Source organism: Scyliorhinus canicula, chromosome 13 (genome assembly GCF_902713615.1).
Source record: "Scyliorhinus canicula chromosome 13, sScyCan1.1, whole genome shotgun sequence".
Taxonomy (NCBI): Eukaryota; Metazoa; Chordata; class Chondrichthyes; order Carcharhiniformes; family Scyliorhinidae; genus Scyliorhinus; species Scyliorhinus canicula.
This window is the reverse complement of record NC_052158.1, coordinates 126,920,619-126,944,208: the sequence shown is the minus strand read 5'-3', so window position 1 is coordinate 126,944,208 and position 23,590 is coordinate 126,920,619. Positions and strand designations below refer to the sequence as shown.

The window sequence follows — 23,590 nt, the reverse complement described above, 5'->3', positions numbered from 1 at the left end:
CAGATATTGTAGCATTGGAAATGTTATGGCATTCGCCGGAATGAAATCATGAAAACATTGAATGGTGTTACAATTTCACTTCGGTTGATGATGATATTCCAGGTAAGACTGGTTCACTGCTTGTTTTACATATCACTTATCAGTTAAACGTTGAACATTGACAATTGGATAGCACTGGAAATACCTGTTGTTTCACTTATTGCTGTTGAAGCTGAAGTGTTGAAAGCTGTGGTTACCATTGTAGATGGTTCAGTTGATGTTGAAGTTGATGGTGATGTTGCTGTTGATGACAATAGAGTTGGCAGTGAAGTGACGCAATCGCCCAATTAATTGCAGCAAAAAGCACATAAATTCAGCAAGAAAAGGTCAACAATATGAATAAAAATCATGTGAGATTTGAAAATTTGAGTGCTGTGATACTTATTTGCAGACTACCCTGGATCTCCAATTTAAGGGGTACATGTTGTATTCTGAAGTACAATGTAACTAGATTTTTCAACTACACGCATAACAAACTTGTCTGCTCAATTTTATTCAGAGTTAACAAAGTACCAATGGATATCATTGTTTGCTTTTCGTTTCTGCAAAAGGTATCACCAACATTTGTACTTTTTCCTGTCAATAATAATAATAACCTTTAGTGTCACAAGTCGGATTACATTAACAAAGCTATGAATTTACGGTGAAAAGTTACTGTGAAAAGTTGGATAGCTCAAGAAGTTGTCATATATTCTAATCATAGAAATGTTAAATAACAGCGAAAAATAGTTAATTATGATAAATTGTGCATGCGATTCAGCGCTCACTTTGATCTCAACACAGATCCCCAGGCGTGCTGGGTGAAGCCCGGGAAAGCCCCAAATCGGGCTGGGCAAGACCCAGAAATGCATATTTAAATGCACCACTGAAATGAGTTATTCAAAATACCGGTACAACGGTTCTTCCAGCGTCGAGGAGCAAATGGCAATGAATGCGGGACATCGCCAGTGCGCCATTTAGGATAGGGCAACACAAACATGGAACATGTGTAATGGCACCTTGGGTACATCTCACAGACCAGTAGAAAGCCCGAGTGGTCAGGTACGCAGTGTGGTATCCTCAGTAACGCGCACCTTGGCATTACCAGTCTGTCATCCTTGCAGTGCCACCAGCAATTATGGAGCTGCCAGGGCACCTAGGTGTTACTGCCAGAGTGCCAGCAACACTTCCTAGGTCCCATGTGGACAGTGCCATGGATCTGGGGTGCCAGTTTGTAACTGTCAGGGGTCGGGCCTGGCGGGCCGGTGAGGGGAAGTTCCCAGCAGCCGAGAGAACGTCATCTCGTTTGCAGCGGAAGTGAATGTCATTAAAGTATGATCCCATTGAAGGAGCGTCAATGATAACTCATACATGAATCAAGCATTTATTCCTTATGGCACGAGTCATATCCTTTATTAGGAAAGATAGGAATGTCACTGCGTGAGCATGTTTATTGATTTTGTTTTGACAACAAATCTTGAATAAAGTAGTGATTGTGTGTGGTGTGACAAGAAGCACAAACACCCATTTGTTTTATTTGTGTCAGTTCATTTGTGAGAAATCAAAATGAGATTTGAAAATTTGAAATGTGTCCAAATATTCAAGCATGTTGATGGTTCTGGAAATGTCCTGACTTTTGATGGATGAACTGATATTGTAGCAATGGAAATGTAAGGCTATTCGCAGGCATGAAACCATGAGAATTTGGAAGGCTGTTCCAATTTCAGAAATGTTGATGATGATATTCCAGGAAAGATTGGTTCACTGCCTGTTCAACATATGAGTTATCAGTTAATGGTTAAACATTGTCAATTGGATAGCACTGGAAATACCTGTTGTTTCACTTATTGATGTTGACGCTGAAGTGTTTAAAGCTGTGCTTGCCGTTGTAGATGGTTCAGTTGATGTTGAAGTTGATGGTGATGTTGCTGTTGATGATAACACAGTTGTCAGTGAAGTAAAGCAATGGTCCAAATCAATGCAGCAAAAAGCATATAAATTGAGCAAGAGAAGGTCAACAAACATAAATAAAAATCATGGGAGATTTTAAAATTTGAAAGTGCTGTGATACTTATTCGGATCTCCAAGTTGAGGAGCACATATTGTATTCTTACGTACTTTGTTACAAGGTGGTTTGTTGTTAATATAGAGTTATAGAATATTGAATGAAGTGATTGTAGGCATTGTGACAAGAAGCATCAAGACCCCTCTGTGTTCAGTTCAGTTCATTTGTGAGAAAGCAAAATGAGATTTGAAAATTTGAAATGTGTCCAAGAATTCCAACATGTTGATGGTTCTGGAAATGTCCTGACTTTTGATGGATGATCAGATATTGTAGCATTGGAAATGTTATGGCATTCGCCGGAATGAAATCATGAAAACATTGAATGCTGTTACAATTTCACTTCGGTTGATGATGATATTCCAGGTAAGACTGGTTCACTGCTTGTTTTACATATCACTTATCAGTTAAACTGTTGAACATTGACAATTGGATAGCACTGGAAATACCTGTTGTTTCACTTATTGCTGTTGAAGCTGAAGTGTTGAAAGCTGTGGTTACCATTGTAGATGGTTCAGTTGATGTTGAAGTTGATGGTGATGTTGCTGTTGATGATAATAGAGTTGGCAGTGAAGTGACGCAATCGCCCAATTAATTGCAGCAAAAAGCACATAAATTCAGCAGAGAAAAGGTCAACAATATGAATAAAAATCATGTGAGATTTGAAAATTTGAGTGCTGTGATACTTATTTGCAGACTACCCTGGATCTCCAATTTAAGGGGTACATGTTGTATTCTGAAGTACAATGTAACTAGATTTTTCAACTACACGCATAACAAACTTGTCTGCTCAATTTTATTCAGAGTTAACAAAGTACCAATGGATATCATTGTTTGCTTTTCGTTTCTGCAAAAGGTATCACCAACATTTGTACTTTTTCCTGTCAATAATAATAATAACCTTTAGTGTCACAAGTCGGATTACATTAACAAAGCTATGAATTTACGGTGAAAAGTTACTGTGAAAAGTTGGATATCTCAAGAAGTTGTCATATATTCTAATCAAAGAAATGTTAAAGAACAGCGAAAAATAGTTAATTATGATAAATTGTGCATGCGATTCAGCGCTCACTTTGATCTCAACACAGATCCCCAGGCGTGCTGGGTCAAGCCCGGGAAAGCCCCAAATCGGGCTGGGCAAGACCCAGAAATGCATATTTAAATGCACCACTGAAATGAGTTATTCAAAATACCGGTACAACGGTTCTTCCAGCGTCGAGGAGCAAATGGCAATGAATGCGGGACATCGCCAGTGCGCCATTTAGGATAGGGCAACACAAACATGGAACATGTGTAATGGCACCTTGGGTACATCTCACAGACCAGTAGAAAGCCCGAGTGGTCAGGTACACAGTGTGGTATCCTTAGTAACGCGCACCTTGGCATTACCAGTCTGTCATCCTTGCATTGCCACCAGCAATTATGGAGCTGCCAGGGCACCTAGGTGTTACTGCCAGAGTGCCAGCAACACTTCCTAGGTCCCATGTGGACAGTGCCATGGATCTGGGGTGCCAGTTTGTAACTGTCAGGGGTCGGGCCTGGCGGGCCGGTGAGGGGAAGTTCCCAGCAGCCGAGAGAACGTCATCTCGTTTGCAGCGGAAGTGAATGTCATTAAAGTATGATCCCATTGAAGGAGAGTAAATGATAACTCATACATGAATCAAGCATTTATTCCTTATGGCACGAGTCATATCCATTATTAGGAAAGATAGGAATGTCACTGCGTGAGCATGTTTATTGATTTTGTTTTGACAACAAATCTTGAATGAAGTAGTGATTGTGGGTGGTGTGACAAGAAGCACAAACACCCATTTGTTTTATTTGTTTCAGTTCATTTGTGAGAAATCAAAATGAGATTTGAAAATTTGAAATGTGTCCAAGAATTCAAGCATGTTGATGGTTCAGGAAATGTCCTGACTTTTGATGGATGAACTGATATTGTAGCAATGGAAATGTAAGGCTATTCGCAGGCATGAAACCATGAGAATTTGGAAGGCTGTTCCAATTTCAGAAATGTTGATGATGATATTCCAGGAAAGATTGGTTCACTGCCTGTTCAACATATGAGTTATCAGTTAATGGTTAAACATTGTCAATTGGATAGCACTGGAAATACCTGTTGTTTCACTTATTGATGTTGACGCTGAAGTGTTTAAAGCTGTGCTTGCCGTTGTAGATGGTTCAGTTGATGTTGAAGTTGATGGTGATGTTGCTGTTGATGATAACACAGTTGTCAGTGAAGTAAAGCAATGGTCCAAATCAATGCAGCAAAAAGCATATAAATTGAGCAAGAGAAGGTGAACAAACATAAATAAAAATCATGGGAGATTTTAAAATTTGAAAGTGCTGTGATACTTATTCGGATCTCCAAGTTGAGGAGCACATATTGTATTCTTACGTACTTTGTTACAAGATGGTTTGTTGTTAATATAGAGTTATAGAATATTGAATGAAGTGATTGTAGGCATTGTGACAAGAAGCATAAAGACCCCTCTGTGTTCAGTTCAGTTCATTTGTGAGAAAGCAAAATGAGATTTGAAAATTTGAAATGTGTCCAAGAATTCCAACATGTTGATGGTTCTGGAAATGTCCTGACTTTTGATGGATGATCAGATATTGTAGCATTGGAAATGTTATGGCATTCGCCGGAATGAAATCATGAAAACATTGAATGCTGTTACAATTTCACTTCGGTTGATGATGATATTCCAGGTAAGACTGGTTCACTGCTTGTTTTACATATCACTTATCAGTTAAATGTTGAACATTGACAATTGGATAGCACTGGAAATACCTGTTGTTTCACTTATTGCTGTTGAAGCTGAAGTGTTGAAAGCTGTGGTTACCATTGTAGATGGTTCAGTGATTGAAGTTGATGGTGATGTTGCTGTTGATGATAATAGAGTTGGCAGTGAAGTGACGCAATCGCCCAATTAATTGCAGCAAAAAGCACATAAATTCAGCAAGAAAAGGTCAACAATATGAATAAAAATCATGTGAGATTTGAAAATTTGAGTGCTGTGATACTTATTTGCAGACTACCCTGGATCTCCAATTTAAGGGGTAAATGTTGTATTCTGAAGTACAATGTAACTAGATTTTTCAACTACACGCATAACAAACTTGTCTGCTCAATTTTATTCAGAGTTAACAAAGTACCAATGGATATCATTGTTTGCTTTTCGTTTCTGCAAAAGGTATCACCAACATTTGTACTTTTTCCTGTCAATAATAATAATAACCTTTAGTGTCACAAGTCGGATTACATTAACAAAGCTATGAATTTACGGTGAAAAGTTACTGTGAAAAGTTGGATATCTCAAGAAGTTGTCATATATTCTAATCAAAGAAATGTTAAAGAACAGCGAAAAATAGTTAATTATGATAAATTGTGCATGCGATTCAGCGCTCACTTTGATCTCAACACAGATCCCCAGGCGTGCTGGGTGAAGCCCGGGAAAGCCCCAAATCGGGCTAGGCAAGACCCAGAAATGCATATTTAAATGCACCACTGAAATGAGTTATTCAAAATACCGGTACAACGGTTCTTCCAGCGTCGAGGAGCAAATGGCAATGAATGCGGGACATCGCCAGTGCGCCATTTAGGAGAGATAGGGCAACACAAACATGGACCATGTGTAATGGCACCTTGGGTACATCTCACAGACCAGTAGAAAGCCCGAGTGGTCAGGTACGCAGTGTGGTATCCTCAGTAACGCGCACCTTGGCATTACCAGTCTGTCATCCTTGCAGTGCCACCAGCAATTATGGAGCTGCCAGGGCACCTAGGTGTTACTGCCAGAGTGCCAGCAACACTTCCTAGGTCCCATGTGGACAGTGCCATGGATCTGGGGTGCCAGTTTGTAACTGTCAGGGGTCGGGCCTGGCGGGCCGGTGAGGGGAAGTTCCCAGCAGCCGAGAGAACGTCATCTCGTTTGCAGCGGAAGTGAATGTCATTAAAGTATGATCCCATTGAAGGAGCGTCAATGATAACTCATACATGAATCAAGCATTTATTCCTTATGGCACGAGTCATATCCATTATTAGGAAAGATAGGAATGTCACTGCGTGAGCATGTTTATTGATTTTGTTTTGACAACAAATCTTGAATAAAGTAGTGATTGTGGGTGGTGTGACAAGAAGCACAAACACCCATTTGTTTTATTTGTTTCAGTTCATTTGTGAGAAATCAAAATGAGATTTGAAAATTTGAAATGTGTCCAAGAATTCAAGCATGTTGATGGTTCAGGAAATGTCCTGACTTTTGATGGATGAACTGATATTGTAGCAATGGAAATGTAAGGCTATTCGCAGGCATGAAACCATGAGAATTTGGAAGGCTGTTCCAATTTCAGAAATGTTGATGATGATATTCCAGGAAAGATTGGTTCACTGCCTGTTCAACATATGAGTTATCAGTTAATGGTTAAACATTGTCAATTGGATAGCACTGGAAATACCTGTTGTTTCACTTATTGATGTTGACGCTGAAGTGTTTAAAGCTGTGGTTGCCGTTGTAGATGGTTCAGTTGATGTTGAAGTTGATGGTGATGTTGCTGTTGATGATAACACAGTTGTCAGTGAAGTAAAGCAATGGTCCAAATCAATGCAGCAAAAAGCATATAAATTGAGCAAGAGAAGGTCAACAAACATAAATAAAAATCATGGGAGATTTTAAAATTTGAAAGTGCTGTGATACTTATTCGGATCTCCAAGTTGAGGAGCACATATTGTATTCTTACGTACTTTGTTACAAGATGGTTTGTTGTTAATATAGAGTTATAGAATATTGAATGAAGTGATTGTAGGCATTGTGACAAGAAGCATAAAGACCCCTCTGTGTTCAGTTCAGTTCATTTGTGAGAAAGCAAAATGAGATTTGAAAATTTGAAATGTGTCCAAGAATTCCAACATGTTGATGGTTCTGGAAATGTCCTGACTTTTGATGGATGATCAGATATTGTAGCATTGGAAATGTTATGGCATTCGCCGGAATGAAATCATGAAAACATTGAATGCTGTTACAATTTCACTTAGGTTGATGATGATATTCCAGGTAAGACTGGTTCACTGCTTGTTTTACATATCACTTATCAGTTAAATGTTGAACATTGACAATTGGATAGCACTGGAAATACCTGTTGTTTCACTTATTGCTGTTGAAGCTGAAGTGTTGAAAGCTGTGGTTACCATTGTAGATGGTTCAGTTGATGTTGAAGTTGATGGTGATGTTGCTGTTGATGATAATAGAGTTGGCAGTGAAGTGACGCAATCGCCCAATTAATTGCAGCAAAAAGCACATACATTCAGCAAGAAAAGGTCAACAATTTGAATAAAAATCATGTGAGATTTGAAAATTTGAGTGCTGTGATACTTATTTGCAGACTACCCTGGATCTCCAATTTAAGGGGTACATGTTGTATTCTGAAGTACAATGTAACTAGATTTTTCAACTACACGCATAACAAACTTGTCTGCTCAATTTTATTCAGAGTTAACAAAGTACCAATGGATATCATTGTTTGCTTTTCGTTTCTGCAAAAGGTATCACCAACATTTGTACTTTTTCCTGTCAATAATAATAATAACCTTTAGTGTCACAAGTCGGATTACATTAACAAAGCTATGAATTTACGGTGAAAAGTTACTGTGAAAAGTTGGATAGCTCAAGAAGTTGTCATATATTCTAATCATAGAAATGTTAAATAACAGCGAAAAATAGTTAATTATGATAAATTGTGGATGCGATTCAGCGCTCACTTTGATCTCAACACAGATCCCCAGGCGTGCTGGGTGAAGCCCGGGAAAGCCCCAAATCGGGCTGGGCAAGACCCAGAAATGCATATTTAAATGCACCACTGAAATGAGTTATTCAAAATACCGGTACAACGGTTCATCCAGCGTCGAAGAGCAAATGGCAATGAATGCGGGACATCGCCAGTGCGCCATTTAGGATAGGGCAACACAAACATGGAACATGTGTAATGGCACCTTGGGTACATCTCACAGACCAGTAGAAAGCCCGAGTGGTCAGGTACGCAGTGTGGTATCCTCAGTAACGCGCACCTTGGCATTACCAGTCTGTCATCCTTGCAGTGCCACCAGCAATTATGGAGCTGCCAGGGCACCTAGGTGTTACTGCCAGAGTGCCAGCAACACTTCCTAGGTCCCATGTGGACAGTGCCATGGATCTGGGGTGCCAGTTTATAACTGTCAGGGGTCGGGCCTGGCGGGCTGGTGAGGGGAAGTTCCCAGCAGCCGAGAGAACGTCATCTCGTTTGCAGCGGAAGTGAATGTCATTAAAGTATGATCCCATTGAAGGAGCGTCAATGATAACTCATACATGAATCAAGCATTTATTCCTTATGGCACGAGTCATATCCATTATTAGGAAAGATAGGAATGTCACTGCGTGAGCATGTTTATTGATTTTGTTTTGACAACAAATCTTGAATAAAGTAGTGATTGTGGGTGGTGTGACAAGAAGCACAAACACCCATTTGTTTTATTTGTTTCAGTTCATTTGTGAGAAATCAAAATGAGATTTGAAAATTTGAAATGTGTCCAAAAATTCAAGCATGTTGATGGTTCAGGAAATGTCCTGACTTTTGATGGATGAACTGATATTGTAGCAATGGAAATGTAAGGCTATTCGCAGGCATGAAACCATGAGAATTTGGAAGGCTGTTCCAATTTCAGAAATGTTGATGATGATATTCCAGGAAAGATTGGTTCACTGCCTGTTCAACATATGAGTTATCAGTTAATGGTTAAACATTGTCAATTGGATAGCACTGGAAATACCTGTTGTTTCACTTATTGATGTTGACGCTGAAGTGTTTAAAGCTGTGGTTGCCGTTGTAGATGGTTCAGTTGATGTTGAAGTTGATGGTGATGTTGCTGTTGATGATAACACAGTTGTCAGTGAAGTAAAGCAATAGTCCAAATCAATGCAGCAAAAAGCATATAAATTGAGAGAGAGAAGGTCAACAAACATAAATAAAAATCATGGGAGATTTAAAAATTTGAAAGTGCTGTGATACTTATTCGGATCTCCAAGCTAAGGAGCACATATTGTATTCTTAAGTACTTTGTTACAAGATGGTTTGCTGTTAATATAGAGTTATAGAAGATTGAATGAAGTGATTGTAGGCATTGTGACAAGAAGTATAAAGACCCCTCTGTGTTCAGTTCAGTTCATTTGTGAGAAAGCAAAATGAGATTTGAAAATTTGAAATGTGTCCAAGAATTCCAACATGTTGATGGTTCTGGAAATGTCCTGACTTTTGATGGATGATCAGATATTGTAGCATTGGAAATGTTATGGCATTCGCCGGAATGAAATCATGAAAACATTGAATGCTGTTACAATTTCACTTAGGTTGATGATGATATTCCAGGTAAGGCTGGTTCACTGCTTGTTTTACATATCACTTATCAGTTAAATGTTGAACATTGACAATTGGATAGCACTGGAAATACCTGTTGTTTCACTTATTGCTGTTGAAGCTGAAGTGTTGAAAGCTGTGGTTACCATTGTAGATGGTTCAGTTGATGTTGAAGTTGATGGTGATGTTGCTGTTGATGATAATAGAGTTGGCAGTGAAGTGACGCAATCGCCCAATTAATTGCAGCAAAAAGCACATAAATTCAGCAAGATAAGGTCAACAACATGAATAAAAATCATGTGAGATTTGAAAATTTGAGTGCTGTGATACTTATTTGCAGACTCCCCTGGATCTCCAATTTAAGGGGTACATGTTGTATTCTGAAGTACAATGTAACAAGATTTTTCAACTACAGGCATAACAAACTTGTCTGCTCAATTTTATTTATAGTTTACAAAGTACCAATGAATATCATTGTTTGCTTTTCGTTTCTGCAAAAGGTATCACCAACATTTGTACTTTTTCCTGTCAATAATAATAATAACCTTTAGTGTCACAAGTCGGATTACATTAACAAAGCTATGAATTTACGGTGAAGAAGTTACTGTGAAAAGTTGGATTGCTCCAGAAGTTGTCATATATTCTAATCATAGAAATGTTAAATAACAGCGAAAAATAGTTAATTATGATAAATTGTGGATGCGATTCAGCGCTTACTTTGATCTCAACACGGATCCAGGCGTGCTGGGTGAAGCCTGGGAAAGCCCCAAATCGGGCTGGGCAAGACCCAGAAATGCATATTTAAAGGCACCACTGAAATTAGTTATTCAAAATACCGGTACAACGGATCTTCCAGCACCGAGAAGCAAATGGCAATGAATGCGGGACATCGCCAGCGTGCCATTTACGATGGGGCAACACAGGGCAGCACGGAGGCCTAGTGGTAAGCACCGCTGCCTCACGGCGCTGAGGTCCCAGGTTCGATCCCGGCTCTGGGTCACTGTCCGTGTGGAGTTTGCACATTCTCCCCGTGTCTGCGTGGGTTTCGCCCCCACAACCCAAAAATGTGCAGGGTAGGTGGATTGGACACGCTAAATTGCCCCCTTAATTGGAAAAAATGAATTGGGTAATCTAAATTTATAAAAAATAAAAAAAAAAAAAGGATGGGGCAACACAAACGTGGACCATGTGTAATGGCACCTTGGGTATATCTCACAGACCAGTAGAAAGCCCGAGTGGTCAAGTACACAGTGTGGTATCCTCAGTCACGGTCACCTTGGCATTACCAGTCTGTCATCCTTGCAGTGCCACCTGGGCAAGTGGCACAGCAATTATGGAGCTGCCAGAGCACCTGGGTGGTACTGCCAGAGTGCCAGCAACACTTCCAAGGTCCCATGTGGATAGTGCCATGGATCTGGGGTGCCAGTTTGTAACTGTCAGGGGTTGGGCCTGGCAGGCCGGTAAGGGGAAGTTCCCAGCAGCCGAGAGAACGTCATCTCGTTTGCAGCGGAAGTGAATGTCATTAATGTATGTTCCCATTGAAGGAGCATCAGTGATAACTCATACATGAATCAAGCATTTATTCCTTATGACACTATCCATTATTAGTAAAGATAGTAATGTCACTGCGTGAGCATGTTTATTGATTTTGTTTTGACAACAAATCTTGAATGAAGTAGTGATTGTGGGTGGTGTGACAAGAAGCACAAACACCCATTTGTTTTATTTGATTCAGTTCATTTGTGAGAAATCAAAATGAGATTTGAAAATTTGAAATGTGTCCAAGAATTCAAGCATGTTGATGGTTCAGGAAATGTCCTGACTTTTGATGGATGAACTGATATTGTAGCAATGGAAAGGTAAGGCTATTCGCAGGCATGAAACCATGAGAATTTGGAAGGCTGTTCCAATTTCAGAAATGTTGATGATGATATTCCAGGAAAGATTGGTTCACTGCCTGTTTAACATATGAGTTATCAGTTAATAGTTAAACATTGTCAATTGGATAGCACTGGAAATACCTGTTGTTTCACTTATTGACGTTGACGCTGAAGTGTTTAAAGCTGTGGTTGCCGTTGTAGATGGTTCAGTTGATGTTGAAGTTGATGGTGATGTTGCTGTTGATGATAACACAGTTGTCAGTGAAGTAAAGCAATAGTCCAAATCAATGCAGCAAAAAGCATATAAATTGAGCGAGAGAAGGTCAACAAACATAAATAAAAATCATGGGAGATTTAAAAATTTGAAAGTGCTGTGATACTTATTCGGATCTCCAAGTTGAGGAGCACATATTGTATTCTTAAGTACTTTGTTACAAGATGGTTTGCTGTTAATATAGAGTTATAGAAGATTGAATGAAGTGATTGTAGGCATTGTGACAAGAAGCATAAAGACCCCTCTGTGTTCAGTTCAGTTCATTTGTGAGAAAGCAAAATGAGATTTGAAAATTTGAAATGTGTCCAAGAATTCCAACATGTTGATGGTTCTGGAAATGTCCTGACTTTTGATGGAAGATCAGATATTGTAGCATTGGAAATGTTATGGCATTCGCCGGAATGAAATCATGAAAACATTGAATGCTGTTACAATTTCACTTCGGTTGATGATGATATTCCAGGTAAGACTGGTTCACTGCTTGTTTTACATATCACTTATCAGTTAAACGTTGAACATTGACAATTGGATAGCACTGGAAATACCTGTTGTTTCACTTATTGCTGTTGAAGCTGAAGTGTTGAAAGCTGTGGTTACCATTGTAGATGGTTCAGTTGATGTTGAAGTTGATGGTGATGTTGCTGTTGATGATAATAGAGTTGGCAGTGAAGTGACGCAATCGCCCAATTAATTGCAGCAAAAAGCACATAAATTCAGCAAGATAAGGTCAACAACATGAATAAAAATCATGTGAGATTTGAAAATTTGAGTGCTGTGATACTTATTTGCAGACTCCCCTGGATCTCCAATTTAAGGGGTACATGTTGTATTCTGAAGTACAATGTAACAAGATTTTTCAACTACAGGCATAACAAACTTGTCTGCTCAATTTTATTTATAGTTTACAAAGTACCAATGAATATCATTGTTTGCTTTTCGTTTCTGCAAAAGGTATCACCAACATTTGTACTTTTTCCTGTCAATAATAATAATAACCTTTAGTGTCACAAGTCGGATTACATTAACAAAGCTATGAATTTACGGTGAAGAATTACTGTGAAAAGTTGGATTGCTCCAGAAGTTGTCATATATTCTAATCATAGAAATGTTAAATAACAGCGAAAAATAGTTAATTATGATAAATTGTGGATGCGAGTCAGCGCTTACTTTGATCTCAACACGGATCCAGGCGTGCTGGGTGAAGCCTGGGAAAGCCCCAAATCGGGCTGGGCAAGACCCAGAAATGCATATTTAAAGGCACCACTGAAATTAGTTATTCAAAATACCGGTACAACGGATCTTCCAGCACCGAGGAGCAAATGGCAATGAATGCGGGACATCGCCAGCGTGCCATTTACGATGGGGCAACACAGGGCAGCATGGAGGCCTAGTGGTATGCACCGCTGCCTCACGGCGCTGAGGTCCCAGGTTCGATCCCGGCTCTGGGTCACTGTCCGTGTGGAGTTTGCACATTCTCCCCGTGTCTGCGTGGGTTTCGCCCCCACAACCCAAAAATGTGCAGGGTAGGTGGATTGGACACGCTAAATTGCCCCCTTAATTGGAAAAAATGAATTGGGTAATCTAAATTTATAAAAAATAAAGAAAAAAAAAAGGATGGGGCAACACAAACGTGGACCATGTGTAATGGCACCTTGGGTATATCTCACAGACCAGTAGAAAGCCCGAGTGGTCAAGTACACAGTGTGGTATCCTCAGTCACGGTCACCTTGGCATTACCAGTCTGTCATCCTTGCAGTGCCACCTGGGCAAGTGGCACAGCAATTATGGAGCTGCCAGAGCACCTGGGTGGTACTGCCAGAGTGCCAGCAACACTTCCAAGGTCCCATGTGGATAGTGCCATGGATCTGGGGTGCCAGTTTGTAACTGTCAGGGGTTGGGCCTGGCGGGCCGGTAAGGGGAAGTTCCCAGCAGCCGAGAGAACGTCATCTCGTTTGCAGCGGAAGTGAATGTCATTAATGTATGTTCCCATTGAAGGAGCATCAGTGATAACTCATACATGAATCAAGCATTTATTCCTTATGACACTATCCATTATTAGTAAAGATAGGAATGTCACTGCGTGAGCATGTTTATTGATTTTGTTTTGACAACAAATCTTGAATAAAGTAGTGATTGTGGGTGGTGTGACAAGAAGCACAAACACCCATTTGTTTTATTTGTTTCAGTTCATTTGTGAGAAATCAAAATGAGATTTGAAAATTTGAAATGTGTCCAAGAATTCAAGCATGTTGATGGTTCAGGAAATGTCCTGACTTTTGATGGATGAACTGATATTGTAGCAATGGAAATGTAAGGCTATTCGCAGGCATGAAACCATGAGAATTTGGAAGGCTGTTCCAATTTCAGAAATGTTGATGATGATATTCCAGGAAAGGTTGGTTCACTGCCTGTTCAACATATGAGTTATCAGTTAATGGTTAAACATTGTCAATTGGATAGCACTGGAAATACCTGTTGTTTCACTTATTGATGTTGACGCTGAAGTGTTTAAAGCTGTGGTTGCCGTTATAGATGGTTCAGTTGATGTTGAAGTTGATGGTGATGTTGCTGTTGATGATAACACAGTTGTCAGTGAAGTAAAGCAATGGTCCAAATCAATGCAGCAAAAAGCATATAAATTGAGCAAGAGAAGGTCAACAAACATAAATAAAAATCATGGGAGATTTTAAAATTTGAAAGTGCTGTGATACCTATTCGGATCTCCAAGTTGAGGAGCACATATTGTATTCTTACGTACTTTGTTACAAGATGGTTTGTTGTTAATATAGAGTTATAGAATATTGAATGAAGTGATTGTAGGCATTGTGACAAGAAGCATAAAGACCCCTCTGTGTTCAGTTCAGTTCATTTGTGAGAAAGCAAAATGAGATTTGAAAATTTGAAATGTGTCCAAGAATTCCAACATGTTGATGGTTCTGGAAATGTCCTGACTTTTGATGGATGATCAGATATTGTAGCATTGGAAATGTTATGGCATTCGCCGGAATGAAATCATGAAAACATTGAATGCTGTTACAATTTCACTTCGGTTGATGATGATATTCCAGGTAAGACTGGTTCACTGCTTGTTTTACATATCACTTATCAGTTAAACGTTGAACATTGACAATTGGATAGCACTGGAAATACCTGTTGTTTCACTTATTGCTGTTGAAGCTGAAGTGTTGAAAGCTGTGGTTACCATTGTAGATGGTTCAGTTGAAGTTGATGGTGATGTTGCTGTTGATGATAATAGAGTTGGCAGTGAAGTGACGCAATCGCCCAATTAATTGCAGCAAAAAGCACATAAATTCAGCAAGAAAAGGTCAACAATATGAATAAAAATCATGTGAGATTTGAAAATTTGAGTGCTGTGATACTTATTTGCAGACTACCCTGGATCTCCAATTTAAGGGGTACATGTTGTATTCTGAAGTACAATGTAACAAGATTTTTCAACTACACGCATAACAAACTTGTCTGCTCAATTTTATTCAGAGTTAACAAAGTACCAATGGATATCATTGTTTGCTTTTCGTTTCTGCAAAAGGTATCACCAACATTTGTACTTTTTCCTGTCAATAATAATAATAACCTTTAGTGTCACAAGTCGGATTACATTAACAAAGCTATGAATTTACGGTGAAAAGTTACTGTGAAAATTTGGATAGCTCAAGAAGTTGTCATATATTCTAATCATAGAAATGTTAAATAACAGCGAAAAATAGTTAATTATGATAAATTGTGGATGCGATTCAGCGCTCACTTTGATCTCAACACAGATCCCCAGGCGTGCTGGGTGAAGCCCGGGAAAGCCCCAAATCGGGCTGGGCAAGACCCAGAAATGCATATTTAAATGCACCACTGAAATGAGTTATTCAAAATACCGGTACAACGGTTCTTCCAGCGTCGAGGAGCAAATGGCAATGAATGCGGGACATCGCCAGTGCGCCATTTAGGATAGGGCAACACAAACATGGACCATGTGTAATGGCACCTTGGGTACATCTCACAGACCAGTAGAAAGCCCGAGTGGTCAGGTACGCAGTGTGGTATCCTCAGTAACGCGCACCTTGGCATTACCAGTCTGTCATCCTTGCAGTGCCACCAGCAATTATGGAGCTGCCAGGGCACCTAGGTGTTACTGCCAGAGTGCCAGCAACACTTCCTAGGTCCCATGTGGACAGTGCCATGGATCTGGGGTGCCAGTTTGTAACTGTCAGGGGTCGGGCCTGGCGGGCCGGTGAGGGGAAGTTCCCAGCAGCCGAGAGAACGTCATCTCGTTTGCAGCGGAAGTGAATGTCATTAAAGTATGATCCCATTGAAGGAGCGTCAATGATAACTCATACATGAATCAAGCATTTATTCCTTATGGCACGAGTCATATCCATTATTAGGAAAGATAGGAATGTCACTGCGTGAGCATGTTTATTGATTTTGTTTTGACAACAAATCTTGAATAAAGTAGTGATTGTGGGTGGTGTGACAAGAAGCACAAACACCCATTTGTTTTATTTGATTCAGTTCATTTGTGAGAAATCAAAATGAGATTTGAAAATTTGAAATGTGTCCAAGAATTCAAGCATGTTGATGGTTCAGGAAATGTCCTGACTTTTGATGGATGAACTGATATTGTAGCAATGGAAAGGTAAGGCTATTCGCAGGCATGAAACCATGAGAATTTGGAAGGCTGTTCCAATTTCAGAAATGTTGATGATGATATTCCAGGAAAGATTGGTTCACTGCCTGTTTAACATATGAGTTATCAGTTAATAGTTAAACATTGTCAATTGGATAGCACTGGAAATACCTGTTGTTTCACTTATTGACGTTGACGCTGAAGTGTTTAAAGCTGTGGTTGCCGTTGTAGATGGTTCAGTTGATGTTGAAGTTGATGGTGATGTTGCTGTTGATGATAACACAGTTGTCAGTGAAGTAAAGCAATAGTCCAAATCAATGCAGCAAAAAGCATATAAATTGAGCGAGAGAAGGTCAACAAACATAAATAAAAATCATGGGAGATTTAAAAATTTGAAAGTGCTGTGATACTTATTCGGATCTCCAAGTTAAGGAGCACATATTGTATTCTTAAGTACTTTGTTACAAGATGGTTTGCTGTTAATATAGAGTTATAGAAGATTGAATGAAGTGATTGTAGGCATTGTGACAAGAAGCATAAAGACCCCTCTGTGTTCAGTTCAGTTCATTTGTGAGAAAGCAAAATGAGATTTGAAAATTTGAAATGTGTCCAAGAATTCCAACATGTTGATGGTTCTGGAAATGTCCTGACTTTTGATGGAAGATCAGATATTGTAGCATTGGAAATGTTATGGCATTCGCCGGAATGAAATCATGAAAACATTGAATGCTGTTACAATTTCACTTAGGTTGATGATGATATTCCAGGTAAGACTGGTTCACTGCTTGTTTTACATATCACTTATCAGTTAAATGTTGAACATTGACAATTGGATAGCACTGGAAATACCTGTTGTTTCACTTATTGCTGTTGAAGCTGAAGTGTTGAAAGCTGTGGTTACCATTGTAGATGGTTCAGTTGATGTTGAAGTTGATGGTGATGTTGCTGTTGATGACAATAGAGTTGGCAGTGAAGTGACGCAATCGCCCAATTAATTGCAGCAAAAAGCACATAAATTCAGCAAGATAAGGTCAACAACATGAATAAAAATCATGTGAGATTTGAAAATTTGAGTGCTGTGATACTTATTTGCAGACTCCCCTGGATCTCCAATTTAAGGGGTACATGTTGTATTCTGAAGTACAATGTAACAAGATTTTTCAACTACAGGCATAACAAACTTGTCTGCTCAATTTTATTTATAGTTTACAAAGTACCAATGAATATCATTGTTTGCTTTTCGTTTCTGCAAAAGGTATCACCAACATTTGTACTTTTTCCTGTCAATAATAATAATAACCTTTAGTGTCACAAGTCGGATTACATTAACAAAGCTATGAATTTACGGTGAAGAATTACTGTGAAAAGTTGGATTGCTCCAGAAGTTGTCATATATTCTAATCATAGAAATGTTAAATAACAGCGAAAAATAGTTAATTATGATAAATTGTGGATGCGATTCAGCGCTTACTTTGATCTCAACACGGATCCAGGCGTGCTGGGTGAAGCCTGGGAAAGCCCCAAATCGGGCTGGGCAAGACCCAGAAATGCATATTTAAAGGCACCACTGAAATTAGTTATTCAAAATACCGGTACAACGGATCTTCCAGCACCGAGGAGCAAATGGCAATGAATGCGGGACATCGCCAGCGTGCCATTTACGATGGGGCAACACAGGGCAGCATGGAGGCCTAGTGGTAAGCACCGCTGCCTCACGGCGCTGAGGTCCCAGGTTCGATCCCGGCTCTGGGTCACTGTCCGTGTGGAGTTTGCACATTCTCCCCGTGTCTGCGTGGGTTTCGCCCCCACAACCCAAAAATGTGCAGGGTAGGTGGATTGGACACGCTAAATTGCCCCCTTAATTGGAAAAAATGAATTGGGTAATCTAAATTTATAAAAAATAAAGAAAAAAAAAAGGATGGGGCAACACAAACGTGGACCATGTGTAATGGCACCTTGGGTATATCTCACAGACCAGTAGAAAGCCCGAGTGGTCAAGTACACAGTGTGGTATCCTCAGTCACGGTCACCTTGGCATTACCAGTCTGTCATCCTTGCAGTGCCACCTGGGCAAGTGGCACAGCAATTATGGAGCTGCCAGAGCACCTGGGTGGTACTGCCAGAGTGCCAGCAACACTTCCAAGGTCCCATGTGGATAGTGCCATGGATCTGGGGTGCCAGTTTGTAACTGTCAGGGGTTGGGCCTGGCGGGCCGGTAAGGGGAAGTTCCCAGCAGCCGAGAGAACGTCATCTCGTTTGCAGCGGAAGTGAATGTCATTAATGTATGTTCCCATTGAAGGAGCATCAGTGATAACTCATACATGAATCAAGCATTTATTCCTTATGACACTATCCATTATTAGTAAAGATAGGAATGTCACTGCGTGAGCATGTTTATTGATTTTGTTTTGACAACAAATCTTGAATAAAGTAGTGATTGTGGGTGGTGTGACAAGAAGCACAAACACCCATTTGTTTTATTTGTTTCAGTTCATTTGTGAGAAATCAAAATGAGATTTGAAAATTTGAAATGTGTCCAAGAATTCAAGCATGTTGATGGTTCAGGAAATGTCCTGACTTTTGATGGATGAACTGATATTGTAGCAATGGAAATGTAAGGCTATTCGCAGGCATGAAACCATGAGAATTTGGAAGGCTGTTCCAATTTCAGAAATGTTGATGATGATATTCCAGGAAAGATTGGTTCACTGCCTGTTCAACATATGAGTTATCAGTTAATGGTTAAACATTGTCAATTGGATAGCACTGGAAATACCTGTTGTTTCACTTATTGCTGTTGAAGCTGAAGTGTTGAAAGCTGTGGTTACCATTGTAGATGGTTCAGTTGATGTTGAAGTTGATGGTGATGTTGCTGTTGATGATAATAGAGTTGGCAGTGAAGTGACGCAATCGCCCAATTAATTGCAGCAAAAAGCACATAAATTCAGCAAGATAAGGTCAACAACATGAATAAAAATCATGTGAGATTTGAAAATTTGAGTGCTGTGATACTTATTTGCAGACTCCCCTGGATCTCCAATTTAAGGGGTACATGTTGTATTCTGAAGTACAATGTAACAAGATTTTTCAACTACAGGCATAACAAACTTGTCTGCTCAATTTTATTTATAGTTTACAAAGTACCAATGAATATCATTGTTTGCTTTTCGTTTCTGCAAAAGGTATCACCAACATTTGTACTTTTTCCTGTCAATAATAATAATAACCTTTAGTGTCACAAGTCGGATTACATTAACAAAGCTATGAATTTACGGTGAAGAATTACTGTGAAAAGTTGGATTGCTCCAGAAGTTGTCATATATTCTAATCATAGAAATGTTAAATAACAGCGAAAAATAGTTAATTATGATAAATTGTGGATGCGATTCAGCGCTTACTTTGATCTCAACACGGATCCAGGCGTGCTGGGTGAAGCCTGGGAAAGCCCCAAATCGGGCTGGGCAAGACCCAGAAATGCATATTTAAAGGCACCACTGAAATTAGTTATTCAAAATACCGGTACAACGGATCTTCCAGCACCGAGGAGCAAATGGCAATGAATGCGGGACATCGCCAGCGTGCCATTTACGATGGGGCAACACAGGGCAGCATGGAGGCCTAGTGGTAAGCACCGCTGCCTCACGGCGCTGAGGTCCCAGGTTCGATCCCGGCTCTGGGTCACTGTCCGTGTGGAGTTTGCACATTCTCCCCGTGTCTGCGTGGGTTTCGCCCCCACAACCCAAAAATGTGCAGGGTAGGTGGATTGGACACGCTAAATTGCCCCCTTAATTGGAAAAAATGAATTGGGTAATCTAAATTTATAAAAAATAAAGAAAAAAAAAAGGATGGGGCAACACAAACGTGGACCATGTGTAATGGCACCTTGGGTATATCTCACAGACCAGTAGAAAGCCCGAGTGGTCAAGTACACAGTGTGGTATCCTCAGTCACGGTCACCTTGGCATTACCAGTCTGTCATCCTTGCAGTGCCACCTGGGCAAGTGGCACAGCAATTATGGAGCTGCCAGAGCACCTGGGTGGTACTGCCAGAGTGCCAGCAACACTTCCAAGGTCCCATGTGGATAGTGCCATGGATCTGGGGTGCCAGTTTGTAACTGTCAGGGGTTGGGCCTGGCGGGCCGGTAAGGGGAAGTTCCCAGCAGCCGAGAGAACGTCATCTCGTTTGCAGCGGAAGTGAATGTCATTAATGTATGTTCCCATTGAAGGAGCATCAGTGATAACTCATACATGAATCAAGCATTTATTCCTTATGACACTATCCATTATTAGTAAAGATAGGAATGTCACTGCGTGAGCATGTTTATTGATTTTGTTTTGACAACAAATCTTGAATAAAGTAGTGATTGTGGGTGGTGTGACAAGAAGCACAAACACCCATTTGTTTTATTTGTTTCAGTTCATTTGTGAGAAATCAAAATGAGATTTGAAAATTTGAAATGTGTCCAAGAATTCAAGCATGTTGATGGTTCAGGAAATGTCCTGACTTTTGATGGATGAACTGATATTGTAGCAATGGAAATGTAAGGCTATTCGCAGGCATGAAACCATGAGAATTTGGAAGGCTGTTCCAATTTCAGAAATGTTGATGATGATATTCCAGGAAAGGTTGGTTCACTGCCTGTTCAACATATGAGTTATCAGTTAATGGTTAAACATTGTCAATTGGATAGCACTGGAAATACCTGTTGTTTCACTTATTGATGTTGACGCTGAAGTGTTTAAAGCTGTGCTTGCCGTTGTAGATGGTTCAGTTGATGTTGAAGTTGATGGTGATGTTGCTGTTGATGATAACACAGTTGTCAGTGAAGTAAATCAATGGTCCAAATCAATGCAGCAAAAAGCATATAAATTGAGCAAGAGAAGGTCAACAAACATAAATAAAAATCATGGGAGATTTTAAAATTTGAAAGTGCTGTGATACCTATTCGGATCTCCAAGTTGAGGAGCACATATTGTATTCTTACGTACTTTGTTACAAGATGGTTTGTTGTTAATATAGAGTTATAGAATATTGAATGAAGTGATTGTAGGCATTGTGACAAGAAGCATAAAGACCCCTCTGTGTTCAGTTCAGTTCATTTGTGAGAAAGCAAAATGAGATTTGAAAATTTGAAATGTGTCCAAGAATTCCAACATGTTGATGGTTCTGGAAATGTCCTGACTTTTGATGGATGATCAGATATTGTAGCATTGGAAATGTTATGGCATTCGCCGGAATGAAATCATGAAAACATTGAATGCTGTTACAATTTCACTTAGGTTGATGATGATATTCCAGGTAAGACTGGTTCACTGCTTGTTTTACATATCACTTATCAGTTAAACGTTGAACATTGACAATTGGATAGCACTGGAAATACCTGTTGTTTCACTTATTGCTGTTGAAGCTGAAGTGTTGAAAGCTGTGGTTACCATTGTAGATGGTTCAGTTGATGTTGAAGTTGATGGTGATGTTGCTGTTGATGATAATAGAGTTGGCAGTGAAGTGACGCAATCGCCCAATTAATTGCAGCAAAAAGCACATAAATTCAGCAAGAAAAGGTCAACAATATGAATAAAAATCATGTGAGATTTGAAAATTTGAGTGCTGTGATACTTATTTGCAGACTACCCTGGATCTCCAATTTAAGGGGTACATGTTGTATTCTGAAGTACAATGTAACAAGATTTTTCAACTACACGCATAACAAACTTGTCTGCTCAATTTTATTCAGAGTTAACAAAGTACCAATGGATATCATTGTTTGCTTTTCGTTTCTGCAAAAGGTATCACCAACATTTGTACTTTTTCCTGTCAATAATAATAATAACCTTTAGTGTCACAAGTCGGATTACATTAACAAAGCTATGAATTTACGGTGAAAAGTTACTGTGAAAAGTTGGATAGCTCAAGAAGTTGTCATATATTCTAATCATAGAAATGTTAAATAACAGCGAAAAATAGTTAATTATGATAAATTGTGGATGCGATTCAGCGCTCACTTTGATCTCAACACAGATCCCCAGGCGTGCTGGGTGAAGCCCGGGAAAGCCCCAAATCGGGCTGGGCAAGACCCAGAAATGCATATTTAAATGCACCACTGAAATGAGTTATTCAAAATACCGGTACAACGGTTCTTCCAGCGTCGAGGAGCAAATGGCAATGAATGCGGGACATCGCCAGTGCGCCATTTAGGATAGGGCAACACAAACATGGACCATGTGTAATGGCACCTTGGGTACATCTCACAGACCAGTAGAAAGCCCGAGTGGTCAGGTACGCAGTGTGGTATCCTCAGTAACGCGCACGTTGGCATTACCAGTCTGTCATCCTTGCAGTGCCACCAGCAATTATGGAGCTGCCAGGGCACCTAGGTGTTACTGCCAGAGTGCCAGCAACACTTCCTAGGTCCCATGTGGACAGTGCCATGGATCTGGGGTGCCAGTTTGTAACTGTCAGGGGTCGGGCCTGGCGGGCCGGTGAGGGGAAGTTCCCAGCAGCCGAGAGAACGTCATCTCGTTTGCAGCGGAAGTGAATGTCATTAAAGTATGATCCCATTGAAGGAGCGTCAATGATAACTCATACATGAATCAAGCATTTATTCCTTATGGCACGAGTCATATCCATTATTAGGAAAGATAGGAATGTCACTGCGTGAGCATGTTTATTGATTTTGTTTTGACAACAAATCTTGAATAAAGTAGTGATTGTGGGTGGTGTGACAAGAAGCACAAACACCCATTTGTTTTATTTGTTTCAGTTCATTTGTGAGAAATCAAAATGAGATTTGAAAATTTGAAATGTGTCCAAAAATTCAAGCATGTTGATGGTTCTGGAAATGTCCTGACTTTTGATGGATGAACTGATATTGTAGCAATGGAAATGTAAGGCTATTCGCAGGCATGAAACCATGAGAATTTGGAAGGCTGTTCCAATTTCAGAAATGTTGATGATGATATTCCAGGAAAGATTGGTTCACTGCCTGTTCAACATATGAGTTATCAGTTAATGGTTAAACATTGTCAATTGGATAGCACTGGAAATACCTGTTGTTTCACTTATTGATGTTGACGCTGAAGTGTTTAAAGCTGTGGTTGCTGTTGTAGATGGTTCAGTTGATGTTGAAGTCGATGGTGATGTTGCTGTTGATGATAACACAGTCGTCAGTGAAGTAAAGCAATAGTCCAAATCAATGCAGCAAAAAGCATATAAATTGAGCGAGAGAAGGTCAACAAACATAAATAAAAATCATGGGAGATTTTAAAATTTGAAAGTGCTGTGATACTTATTCGGATCTCCAAGTTAAGGAGCACATATTGTATTCTTA

At 39.8% G+C, this 23,590-nt stretch overlaps 1 protein-coding gene across 1 annotated transcript in view; it reads right to left on the bottom strand.

Moving 5' to 3' along the window:
• LOC119975646 (serine-rich adhesin for platelets-like) overlaps positions 1 to 23,590 on the bottom strand; it is a 134,088-nt gene that overhangs the window by 46,558 nt on the left and 63,940 nt on the right. Inside the window, exons 12-29 of the mRNA XM_038815428.1 lie at positions 23,310 to 23,405; positions 21,644 to 21,739; positions 20,966 to 21,061; positions 19,039 to 19,134; positions 17,112 to 17,207; positions 16,434 to 16,529; positions 14,774 to 14,863; positions 14,096 to 14,191; positions 12,169 to 12,264; positions 11,491 to 11,586; positions 9,564 to 9,659; positions 8,886 to 8,981; positions 7,220 to 7,315; positions 6,542 to 6,637; positions 4,197 to 4,292; positions 2,530 to 2,625; positions 1,851 to 1,946; positions 185 to 280 (exon numbers count right to left, since the gene is read on the bottom strand). Of these exons, the coding sequence (XP_038671356.1) occupies positions 185 to 280; positions 1,851 to 1,946; positions 2,530 to 2,625; positions 4,197 to 4,292; positions 6,542 to 6,637; positions 7,220 to 7,315; positions 8,886 to 8,981; positions 9,564 to 9,659; positions 11,491 to 11,586; positions 12,169 to 12,264; positions 14,096 to 14,191; positions 14,774 to 14,863; positions 16,434 to 16,529; positions 17,112 to 17,207; positions 19,039 to 19,134; positions 20,966 to 21,061; positions 21,644 to 21,739; positions 23,310 to 23,405 (1,722 nt within the window). The remainder of the gene's footprint in view (positions 1 to 184; positions 281 to 1,850; positions 1,947 to 2,529; positions 2,626 to 4,196; positions 4,293 to 6,541; positions 6,638 to 7,219; positions 7,316 to 8,885; positions 8,982 to 9,563; positions 9,660 to 11,490; positions 11,587 to 12,168; positions 12,265 to 14,095; positions 14,192 to 14,773; positions 14,864 to 16,433; positions 16,530 to 17,111; positions 17,208 to 19,038; positions 19,135 to 20,965; positions 21,062 to 21,643; positions 21,740 to 23,309; positions 23,406 to 23,590) is intronic.